The sequence below is a fragment of the Xenopus laevis genome, chromosome 6S (genome assembly GCF_017654675.1).
Source record: "Xenopus laevis strain J_2021 chromosome 6S, Xenopus_laevis_v10.1, whole genome shotgun sequence".
Taxonomy (NCBI): Eukaryota; Metazoa; Chordata; class Amphibia; order Anura; family Pipidae; genus Xenopus; species Xenopus laevis.
The window spans coordinates 63507722-63520682 of NC_054382.1; the positions used below are offsets into that span (position 1 = coordinate 63507722).

At 42.3% G+C, this 12961-nt stretch overlaps 1 protein-coding gene across 1 annotated transcript in view; it reads left to right on the forward strand.

The window, feature by feature from the left end:
* Positions 1-1407: 1407 nt before the first annotated feature.
* ube2ql1.S (ubiquitin conjugating enzyme E2Q family-like 1 S homeolog) overlaps positions 1408-12961 on the forward strand; it is a 28454-nt gene continuing 16900 nt past the window's right edge. Inside the window, exon 1 of the mRNA XM_018269400.2 lies at positions 1408-2872. Coding sequence (XP_018124889.1) covers positions 2033-2872 — 840 coding nt within the window. The 5' untranslated portion in view covers positions 1408-2032. The remainder of the gene's footprint in view (positions 2873-12961) is intronic.

Consider the following 12961-nt stretch of genomic DNA (forward strand, 5'->3'; position numbering starts at 1 on the left):
AAAATATTACATTGCTATTAATCTATTTTTGTAGAGAATATTTATTGTAGCTATGTCACACAGTACAATTTTTTTTATTTCATTTGTCATGCATAAACAGTAGTGTTTATATTAATTTACACTAACTGCACATTGGTACCAATCAGGCCCCAACTGGCAATCTGTGGATTCTGCCAAATGCCAGAAGGGCTGCTGTAAGGTGCCACCGATCGTCACTGTTTATTGGTCCTGCTGGATGGAGCTGTTTGGGACTCTGTGTACTTGAAATGCCAGGGCCCAGTCTAGGCCTGGTACCAACAGTATTAAACTGAGCTGTCCTGGCTTCCACCGGGATTGCCACCTCAGGACTTCCTTCACCCCAATCGTGAACTTATTTGTAGGCCATCAGCCAACACCTCCACTACCTTGCCCATCCCCCTCTGGGGGGGTGGTAGGACACTGAAAGTCCTGGTGGGGAATGGACCTGGGCCAGTGGGACCCACTGTGTCTTTTCCCTGGTGTCCTGTTAGCCCAGTCCAACTCTGGGTAACAATTTGTAGCAGGCTGCTTGTTTTCTAACAAACTCAGTTAATTTTTGTCTCAATGCTAGTTCTCCGCTAGCATTTGTCTTAGCCTGCATCATTTTGAAAATTAATCGAGTATGGCGGCTGGTGAGAAAGGGGTTTTCATTTCAGGGTTGCACTGGGCTACCTAGGGTTCAGTAGAGTACTTGACATGCATGGATCACTATCACAGCAATGTTATCTTAAAACCTTTGCATAGCATACACTGCTCGCTTTCTCTCTCAATAGATAGATAGATAGATAGATAGATAGATAGATAGATAGATAATAGATAGATAGATAATAGATGATAGATAGATAGATAGATAATAAATAGATAATAAATAGATAGATAATATCTTATTTATGAATTTTACACCTTGCTGCGCTCTCTCTCTCTCTCTCTCTCTCTCTCTCTCTCTCTCTCTCTCTATATTTATATGGAAGAAAATTAGTAATTCCAGAGATGTCTCTCCTTACTGTTCAAGGGCATCCTTCTCTGAATGGTGACTAAAGGCAGCAGAAATAGCTCACTTAATTTTCTTAAAATAACATTAACCCTTTAGTATAGTAAGGGTACAAGTTATGTTCCATCAGATGTTCTACATGTTGAAAGGTATGTAAATCTGCAAGCCAGTAAAGATTCAAGCCTTGGGTAGCTAGAGATAAAGAAGGCAGTAACTGTATGTCTTTGTGGGTCAGATAATGCAGAATAGCTGCAGACCGAGTTATTTGAGATGCAGCACAGGTAATGAATGGGGGGATGATTGGAGAAAGGGGAGGGCCAGACTGGACTCTTTTGAATACTGGGAGTTGCCAGTGGATTAATCATAGGACCTTTTTAATTCTAATGTAGCCAGTCGTGTGTCTGCTTTGCCTGCTGCTTCCATGTGAGCTGCAGTGTTCCTTCCCTCCTCCCCTCCCTGTACAGCAGCCCTCCCCCCTCTTTTGTGAGGTCTGCAGATAAGAGACAGAAGGGATAGGGCTGGCAGGCGATCAGTACTATTTCATTGCACCAGGAGGAGGTGAAAACAGAGAAGAGTGGAAAAAAAGAGAGACCAGGGCACTGCAGAAAAGGAGGAGAGAGAGGAAGAGCCGTGCTGCCATACTGTGTGTTTGATAGAGGGAACCGGTAAAGATGCCACTACTGATGATCACAAAAAAGAAAAGGGAGTCAGGTTTGTAGGAGGCTGAATGGAGATTAATCCACTGAGAAGCAGCCAAGAAAGGCAACCTTGCTGTCACACTTTCTCCAGTATTCCTGAGCTGCCCAGTTCCAGGCTACAATTTGATTTATGCCGTGTATAAACAGGGAAATTGTTATGGATTATCTGACTGGTACTGCAATGCCAGGTGCTATCTAAGTTGAGTAAAGCGCATTGGCCAGGCTCACATACAGCACTGTTAGCCTGCTGTGCATTGATCTCCCCTTCTTCATTGCCCTGCGACACTGAGAAAGGAGGCACGTTGGTATCAAAAGACCCTATAAAATGGCTACTCTGCTGCGGAAAATAGGACTGATTCGGCTTCATGATAGGGACACGGAAGACCCTAAGCATCATCATCATCATCGCAGCCAGCAAGGGTCGCTGAAGGGTAGCAAAGGAAAGCACAACAGCAACAAGCAACAGCAGCAGCAAGGAGGCTCAGCAGGAGGAGGTGGTGGGAGCAGTGGGGGAGGTAGTAGCGGCTGCTGCAGCAATAACACCACAACTACTGATGGCATCCTTGGCCAGCCTGAGATCAAGGGCAAAAGGGCTGAGCAGGGCCACAAGGACAAGCACTGTACTGCAGGGGGTAAGGAAAAGAATAGTGCTAGAGAGACCAGTACCCCAACCATCACCAATGAGTCCAAACAGCAAGGAGGTGTTGCAGGAAATGGAGGAGTAGGTGGGAAGCAAAGTGGGGGCTCTTCCTTGCAACCCCTGGTGCCTCCAAATCGGCAGCATTGTACTCAGGTGAGGAGCAGAAGACTGATGAAAGAGCTGCAAGACATCCGCAAGCTGAGTGATCACTTTATCTCTGTGGAGCTGGTGGATGACAGCCTGTTCGATTGGAATGTCAAACTGCACCAGGTGGACAAGGACTCCACCCTCTGGCAGGACATGAAGGAGACCAACACAGAGTACATCTTGCTCAACCTGACATTCCCAGACAACTTCCCCTTCTCGCCTCCCTTTATGCGGGTGCTTAGTCCCAGGCTTGAGAATGGCTATGTGCTGGATGGTGGGGCAATCTGCATGGAGCTGCTCACCCCCAGAGGATGGTCCAGTGCCTACACGGTGGAAGCAGTGATGAGACAATTTGCTGCAAGCCTTGTCAAGGGACAGGTAAGCATGAAACCAGCAACAGACAACTTTCTTTTAGCATGTATAGTAGGAATGCCCTACCTGATGCCTTTCAGCAGTAAGTAAATTGCAGCTCTCACTATTGCCTAGCTGGGCAGTTCGGGGCTGTAGGTCAACAACAGACAATAGTTGGAAGGGGTTGGCTTTTTATCATATATATATATATATATATATATATATATATATATATATATATATATATATATATATATATATATATATATATATATATATATATATATATATATATATATAAAACTAATTTGCAGTATCTGGGGTAGAAACGGCAAATAGGTATATGAGTAATATGAGTATTTATGGGTTATGTGGATAGCATGACGTTACCCAGTAAGACCATTTGCTTGTTCAATACAATTCCTTGTCATAAAGGGGGAAAAACATGGTCTAATTGCTGTGACTGTTCAGATCTTATTGTTCTGTCATAATGCCATCTGTGAATATAAACATCTGCCCTTGAAACCTTATCAAATGCAGTGATTGCTTTAGGGTTAATTGGCTCAGTCACAGAACACTAATCATTTGCCTTTTAGGAGAGACACCTATTATGTGCCGTGTGCTGCTGCTGGTGATACATCCCTAGTAACACTACGGTACACCAAATGTGAAAATGGATGTCTCTCGTTCTTATCATAATGAAAATTATATATTCATCATTAATGAGTTTATGCTTGTCCTAAAAGCCTTAGCTGTGAAAGTTCAGAACATTCTGTGAAAGGGAAAGCAGATGCTAATTTGCTCTTATTAGTTGAATGGCCCACCCCCCTCTTTATTCAGAAGTGGTATAAATAGCAGCAGATTTTACAAGGCGGTGGAATATAATAATTGGGCTCCTAAAGCACTGGTCATGCAGCCAAAATATTACATGTATTACTTAGCAGCTTAGTTACATTCAGAACTTGAGAGGAAGAATTGAAACAGCACAGGAGACAAGTATAAAATGTATTTCTTATCCTTTTGATTTGATTTAACACACATGTCCATTTTTAATGTTCATAGTCATCTGTAAGCAGGCTTAATCATAATGGCAATAGGTTGTTTTTATCTGAATCTTGGATTTATTTCAAGTGTGTATGTTTATTGGATGTGTGTGTGTGTAAAGAGATAGTATATATTTTGTGGTATCCACATCCATAGCATTTTCTCTCTATAATAATGATATATAACACACAAAATCCAGCCAAGATATAAATAATTGCTGTGACTGTTCAGATCTTATTGTTCTGTCATAATGCCATCTGTGTTTTTATCTGAATCTTGGATTTATTTCAAGTGTGTATGTTTATTGGATGTGTGTGTGTGTAAAGAGATAGTATATATTTTGTGGTATCCACATCCATAGCATTTTCTCTCTATAATAATGATATATAACACACAAAATCCAGCCAAGATATAAATAATTGCTGTGATCCATTTGTATCACAATACACCTTTAAAATAAGTGCCTAGGATTTACCAGTGCGGTAAAGTCATTTTATTGTATTACATTAAAATCATATTTATAAAAGTAGAGAATTTATTTTTTCATGTAGATGGCCTCAGAAGACACTGGATAGTCACAATAGTGATGAATTCCTTAGGGTACCTAAGATTAACATGGCTTAGAAGCATTTTAGATTCTGAAGCAAAAAAACAGATACATTTCAATTCCTAGGAAAGTAACATCCAAATCAACCTGTCATTGAAACCGGTTGTCCAGGTGTTTGTTTATGAATTTAAACCCCACACGCTCACACACCGTTTAAATGTTGGCAGTGCCCAGAGTCTTTCCATCTCCAGCAATTATCTATTACATTTTGGCTCTGATCCTGGTGCTCTGTTACAATCTCTGGTGCATATTATACCAATCTCAATTTCACTTGGAGATCATGTTAAACATCTGAGCTCCAACGGAGATACTTTTCATAATTGTTATCATTAGCAAAATGACTGATAAACTAAGGTTCCTCTTCAAAGTATCACTTAGCTTAATGTTAACCTCTCTGAAATGTTAATGCAAGAACATATTTGGGGGGAGTCAAAAAAAGATAAATGGTTGGGATGTATAAAGTCAAAACAATAAAATTAGGTCTTTAATTAGAAAATCCAAAGGCATCCTTATATGGTTCACGTAGGTTTCTCTGGTTTTATAATATCAGTTCATTCAAAGTAGTATATGGAAATGAGCTTGAAAACGTGGTAACATGTTTGTACAAATGTGTGTGTGGAAGATTATGCAAATACGTAGATATAACAGTAAATATCCATCTGCTATTATAACTAGCAGCATCACCAGCATACACCAACTATGCATGTGCAATGTAAAACATCTTTGCAGAATACAATTTTTGTGCCTTTTCAAACTGATGCAGTAAAATGAACACAAAAGGAGGTCTGTACCATTTGAGGATACAAAGGTACAATCTTCAGGCAGAAGCCGGTCTGCTTGTTGCTTAGGCAGCCCACATATGGTTAATTTTCATCATCATTTACGTGATCCAAACAGCCATATATTTTGTAGTTCAGTTCATATGTGGAAGGGCAAAAGGCATTTGGCAGAAAGGGTTTATAGCAAATACAGTAGTATACTGTACCTTCAGATGCTCATTTACAGTATGCCAAGTGCCACATCCCTCTCCAAGACTGCCGCCTCTGTTGTCTGCATAATTGAAGCTATCTGTACTCAGGAATCAAACCCCCACATGTAATAAAAGGTGCTAAACTTGCCCAGAAGCAGTAACCCATAGCAACCAATAAGCTGTTTGCTTATAAACAGGTGGACAGTAAATTCTACCTGCTGATTGGTTACTATGGGTGCCTTTTTTTATATAACCACAGACTTCATAACAGATTCACAACTGGCGACAGAGGGCCCTTTTGTCTGCAGTAAAGTCATGTTCCTCATCTAAGGTGGCAAAATAATGGAGAAATATCGTGGGAGAAAGGTACATTAAGGGCAAAAAATGCCACTATGTACCAATTTCTGCACTATGCATACCTTGCCAGCACTGTGATAAATGAGCTATTTAAAGTATATGTCCATTTAAAGGTAAAATCTGTTTGCACGGAACCTACAAATAAAATATTTCTCGGCAGTAATATAAGAAATATATAATATATAGTTATATGCAAAATATTGTACAGTAACTGTTTAGAGAGTCGTGAATGACATTTTGACCCTTTCTTATCTCTACTTAAGAACTAAAACCTTTGTAATCCCAACACTGTATCTGTTATCTTATAGAGTTACTGTAACATTTATGTTGCTTGTTTCTTCACTTCCTGCATCAGGCTCCTATGAATGACACCTGCTTTCTGTTTATCTCTCTTTGACCTTTAGGTTTGATACTTATATTAATAAGTACATTGCATCCTTACTGCAATTTTACCAATCCAAATAATAAAGATATCAGTTCATAAAGTAGCTGGGCAAACAGATGAAGTTCTTTGCTCATATAGGTTGCAAGGGGCATTATATTTAATGCATGGTCAAGCTTATTGAAATTCAAACTTCAGAATCCTGATGGCTTTTTAGCAGTGGAGTTTTATGACATTTATGAGCACTTTATCAAATTGGCACTCGAAAAACTTGAATTTATCAAGTTTTTGAGTGAAAACCAGCGCCAAACACCCAAAAACTCCCAAAATTGGCTGCCATTGACTTTAACAAAAATTCAACAGGTTTTATTATTTTGGGACTCAGACGTTTAGCAGCTCCAGAGGATAACAAACCTCTTTTTTAAATAAAAAAATAGAGTTTTAATAAATAAACCCCTTTAAGTTGCAATGAATAGTTTCAGTACCTAAAGAGCTTGTAAATCAATGCAAATCACTAAAATGAATGCAAAACCAAGCAGGAGCTGACACCATTAATAAAGGTACTTGAGTCCAGAATTGCCCCTAACAACCTGCAGCAGCACCAATGTGCCCATCCAGAATGTTCTAATGAACTATAGGCAAGTGCATGTATTGATGCAAATAAACCTTGAAATTACTCCCAACTTAGACATACAGTAGTAGTAGTTCCAGAGTTTCACTAATATACACATAATTTGGGAATGTCCCTTGTGTAGAGATATGGCAAGAGGTTCTTATATCCCTTGTAGGTGGTCTGACATCAATAAATGTTATGAGTGTAAAAGTTTGTTTATGGTACACAATACATGATCTCTTGCCTAATAAACAATGATATGTCTTAATGGTTTTTTTGTAATTTTATGCCAGCTAGCAGCGATGACTTGGATGGGACCTACCTTGCCAACTCTTGCCAGTTAAAAACGTGGTGAAAAAGCAATTAGAACTCTGTAAATTGACTTACATCATAAGTAACACAGTAACACCAAAAAATGAAAGTATTTTAAAGTAATGAAATTATAATGTACTGTTTTGCTGCACTGTAAAAAATGATGTGTTTGCTTCAGAAATAATAGTTGTAGTATAGCCATGGGGGGTAGCCATTCAAAGCTGAAAAAGGAGAAAAGGCAGAGGATACACAGCAGATAATAGATAAGCTCTGTAGTATACAATGAGATTCTTCAGAACTTATCTGTTATCCATTGTGTATCCTGTGCTTGAATGGATGCCTCCATGGCTACATAGAAGCTTGTTTATATAAACTATAGTAGAGTTTCTGAAGCAAACACACCAGTTTTACCAATGCAGGGCAACATTACATTATATTGTCTTTCTTTTAAGACACTTTCAGTTTTTGGTGTTACTGTTGCTTTAACTAATGTTTTTTGCTTTTGTAAGCTGAAGAGTATAAAAAGTAGAGATGTCGCGAACTGTTCGCCGGCGAACTTGTTCGCGCGAACATCGGGTGTTCGCGCTCGCCGGAAGTTCGCGAACGTCGCGCGACGTTCGCCATTTTGGGTTCGCCATTGTTGGCGCTTTTTTTTGCCCTCTCACCCCAGACCAGCAGGTACATGGCAGCCAATCAGGAAGCTCTCCCCTGGACCACTCCCCTTCCCTATAAAAACCGAAGCCCTGCAGCGTTTTTTCACTCTGCCTGTGTGTGCTGAAGAGATAGTGTAGGGAGAGAGCTGCTGCCTGTTAGTGATTTCAGGGACAGTTGAAAGTTTGCTGGCTAGTAATCGTTTTGATACTGCTCTGTTATTGGAGGGACAGAAGTCTGCAGGGGTTTGAGGGACATTTTAGCTTAGGTAGCTTTGCTGGCTAGTAATCTACCTTCTACTGCAGTGCTCTGTATGTAGCTGCAGTGGGCAGCTGTCCTGCTTCTGATCTCATCTGCTGACTGCTGCAATAACAGTAGTCCTTGTAAGGACTGCTTTTATTTATTTTTTTGTTGTTTTACTACAACTACTACTACTACTATAAGAGCCCAGTGCTATTAGTCTAGCAGTGTTGGGGAGTGGGACTGGTGTGCTAATCTGCTGCTCCTAGTAGTTCAGCAGCACCAACTTTAATTTTTTTTTTTTAATATTCATTTTTTTTTATTTTACTTTTTTTATTTTACTACCGCTGTAGTAGTGTATAAGTTGACCTTTTAGGCATTATTTGCCCTGTAGGCATTATTTGCACACTGTTTTCTTCAACCCGCCATCTAGCTGTGTGACCTTGTTCACATTCTGTCTAAATATCCATAATATTACCGTCTCCAGAAAAAACACCGGAGTGACTTTTTTCAAGCAGCCATAATATATTTTACGTAATCCGTATCCACCGCTGTAGTAGTGTATACGTTGACCTTGTAGGCATTATTTGCACACTGTTTTCTTCAACCCGCCATCTAGCTGTGTGAGCTTGTTCACATTTTGTCTAAATATTGATAATATTATCGTCTCTAGAAAAACCACTTGAGTTACTTTTTTCAAGCAGCATTCATATATTTTACGTAATCCGTATCCACCGCTGTAGTAGTGTATACGTTGACCTTGTAGGCATTATTTGCACAGTGTTTTCTTCAACCCGCCATCTAGCTGTGTGACCTTGTTCACATTCTGTCTAAATATCCATAATATTACCGTCTCCAGAAAAAACACCGGAGTGACTTTTTTCAAGCAGCCATAATATATTTTACGTAATCCGTATCCACCGCTGTAGTAGTGTATACGTTGACCTTGTAGGCATTATTTGCACACTGTTTTCTTCAACCCGCCATCTAGCTGTGTGAGCTTGTTCACATTTTGTCTAAATATTGATAATATTATCGTCTCTAGAAAAACCACTTGAGTTACTTTTTTTCAAGCAGCATTCATATATTTTACGTAATCCGTATCCACCGCTGTAGTAGTGTATACGTTGACCTTGTAGGCATTATTTGCACAGTGTTTTCTTCAACCCGCCATCTAGCTGTGTGACCTTGTTCACATTCTGTCTAAATATCCATAATATTACCGTCTCCAGAAAAAACACCGGAGTGACTTTTTTCAAGCAGCCATAATATATTTTACGTAATCCGTATCCACCGCTGTAGTAGTGTATACGTTGACCTTGTAGGCATTATTTGCACACTGTTTTCTTCAACCCGCCATCTAGCTGTGTGAGCTTGTTCACATTTTGTCTAAATATTGATAATATTATCGTCTCTAGAAAAACCACTTGAGTTACTTTTTTTCAAGCAGCATTCATATATTTTACGTAATCCGTATCCACCGCTGTAGTAGTGTATACGTTGACCTTGTAGGCATTATTTGCACAGTGTTTTCTTCAACCCGCCATCTAGCTGTGTGACCTTGTTCACATTCTGTCTAAATATCCATAATATTACCGTCTCCAGAAAAAACACCGGAGTGACTTTTTTCAAGCAGCCATAATATATTTTACGTAATCCGTATCCACCGCTGTAGTAGTGTATACGTTGACCTTGTAGGCATTATTTGCACACTGTTTTCTTCAACCCGCCATCTAGCTGTGTGACCTTGTTCACATTCTGTCTAAATATCCATAATATTACCGTCTCCAGAAAAAACACCGGAGTGACTTTTTTCAAGCAGCCATAATATATTTTACGTAATCCGTATCCACCGCTGTAGTAGTGTATACGTTGACCTTGTAGGCATTATTTGCACACTGTTTTCTTCAACCCGCCATCTAGCTGTGTGAGCTTGTTCACATTTTGTCTAAATATTGATAATATTATCGTCTCTAGAAAAACCACTTGAGTTACTTTTTTTCAAGCAGCATTCATATATTTTACGTAATCCGTATCCACCGCTGTAGTAGTGTATACGTTGACCTTGTAGGCATTATTTGCACACTGTTTTCTTCAACCCGCCATCTAGCTGTGTGTATTATCGTTTCCAGAAAAACCAACTGAGTTTTTGTTGTTGTTGTTGTTTTTTTAAAAATAATGCCAGGCAAAGGCAGGCCGCCACGCAGAGGCCGTGCTAGGGGCCGTGCTGCTATGCAATCCTGTGGCCCTAGCAAATTGCCCAGTTTTAAAAAGCCAATGACCCTGAACTCCCAAAATGCTGAAGAGGTAGTTGACTGGCTTACACAGCACACCCCATCCTCTACCGTTTCTAACTTTACCACAACATCCTCCTCATCCTCCACTGCTATGGCCACCCCACGTAACACTTCCTCCACCACCGGTGCCCCTTCTTCACTGGGGTCAGAGGAGTTATTTTCCCATGAGTTTCTTGAACTGAGTAATGCGCAACCATTATTGCCAGAAGAAGATGAAGGAGATGAGGACCTTACACCAGATTTAATTCTGGCAGAGAACACGATAGAGATGGACATAATGAGTGATGAGGAGGAGGTCCCCGCTGCTGCTTCCTTCTGTGATGTGTCAGAAGAAATTGATGCATCTGAGGAGAATGATGATGAGGAGATTGATGTTTTGTGGGTGCCTAGTAGAAGAGAGCAAGAGGAGGGTAGTTCAGATGGAGAGACGGAGAGTCAGAGAGGCAGTAGGAGAATAAGACTTAGAAGAAGCAGGGAGGACAGCCCGCAGGGATCAGTAGGGCAACAACATGTATCGGCACCTGTGTTCAGCCGGCCAACGCACCCGCCATTGCCGCCAATGCCGCCAACTTCTACTGTTACCGCCAGATCGCACACTTCCAAAAAGTCAGCAGTGTGGGATTTTTTTAATGTGTGTGCCTCTGACAAAAGCATTGTAATTTGCAATGAGTGCAGTCAGAAACTGAGCCTTGGTAAGCCCAACAGCCACATAGGTACAACTTCTATGCGAAGGCACATGAGCGGCAAGCACAAAGCACTTTGGGAGCAACACCTCAAAGGCAACAGGCAAACTAAAAGCCACACTCCTTCTGGTCCAGCATCTTACTGCTCTACCTCTGCTCTCCTTGACCCGTCTGAACCACCCTCCACTCCGCCTTCCACCTTGACCACCTGTTCCCATTCCCAGTCATCTGCCACCAGCCAAGTTTCTGTGAAGGCCATGTTTGAGCGTAAGAAGCCAATGTCTGACTGTCACCCCCTTGCCCGGCGTCTGACAGCTGGCTTGTCTGCACTCTTAGCCCGCCAGCTTTTACCATACCAGCTGGTGGACTCTGAGGCCTTCCGCAAATTTGTAGCAATTGGGACACCGCAGTGGAAGGTACCCAGCCGCAATTTTTTTGCTAAAAAGGGAATACCACACCTGTACCAACATGTGCAGAGCCAAGTTACCGCATCTCTGTCACTTAGTGTTGGGCCAAAGGTCCATATGACTACTGACGCATGGTCCTCCAAGCATGGTCAGGGCAGGTATGTCACCTACACTGCCCACTGGGTGAACTTGGTAATGGCTGGGAAGCAGGGAATGGGTAGCTCAACAACAACAGTGGAGTTGGTGTCACCGCCACGGATTGCACGCGGTTCTGCCACCACCTCTACTCCTCCATCGCTCTCTACCTCGTCTTCTTCTTCTTCTTACTCTGCTGCTGGGTCCTCCTTCTCCTCCTCCACACCTGTGCACCCCCAGCTCCCCCTAGGCTATTCGACGTGCCAGGTACGCCGTTGTCACGCTGTCTTGGGGATGACGTGCCTGGAAAGCAAAAACCATACCGGATCTGTACTCCTGTCATCTCTGCAGTCACAGGCCGATCGGTGGCTGACCCCACACCAACTGCAGATCGGAAAAGTGGTGTGTGACAATGGAAGCAATCTGTTGGCAGCGTTGAGACTAGGCAATTTAACACATGTGCCCTGCATGGCACATGTGTTAAATTTAATAGTCCAACGTTTTGTCTCCAAGTACCCAGGATTCCAGGACGTTCTCACCCAGTCCAGAAAGGTGTCGGCCCATTTCAGACGTTCCTACACAGCCATGGCACGCCTTGCTGACATTCAGCAGCGCTACAACATGCCAGTCAGGCGTTTGATTTCTGACAGCCAGACTCGCTGGAATTCAACGCTCCTTATGTTGGAACGTCTGCTGCAACAACAAAGGGCCGTCAACGAGTACCTTTTTGAACTGGGTGGTAGGACTGGATCTGCACAGCTGGGGATTTTTTTCCCCCGTTACTGGGTGCTTATGCGCGATGCCTGCAGGCTCATGCGACCTTTTGAAGAGGTGACAAATATGGTCAGTCGCACCGAAGGCACCATCAGCGACCTAATACCCTTCGCTTTATTCCTGGAGCGTGCCGTGCGACGAGTGACAGATGAGGCTGTAGACCAGCGTGACGAGGAGCTGGAAGCGCACGATTTCTGGTCGGAATCACCAGAACGAACCCAGGCACCTGCTGCAACGCAGGGAGAGGTGCCAGAAGTGGAGTCAGAGGAGGAAGGTGGCTTTGTGGAGGAGGAGGAGGAGGAGGACCAACAGGAGCAGGCTTCCCAGGGGGCTAGTGGTGACCTTTTGGGGACCCCTGGTCTTGTACGTGGCTGGGGGGAGGAGACCGTGGATGATGCAGTCCTTGATAATGAGGAAGCGGAGATGGATAGCTCTGCATCCAACCTTGTGAGAATGGGGTCTTTCATGCTGTCATGCCTGTTGAAGGACCCCCGTATCAAGAGGCTTAAGGAGAAGGACCTGTACTGGGTCGCAACGCTACTAGACCCTCGGTACAAGCATAAAGTGTCAGAAATGTTACCAACATACCACAAGTCCGAAAAGATGCGGCATTTACAAACCAGCCTGCAAAACATGTTGTACAA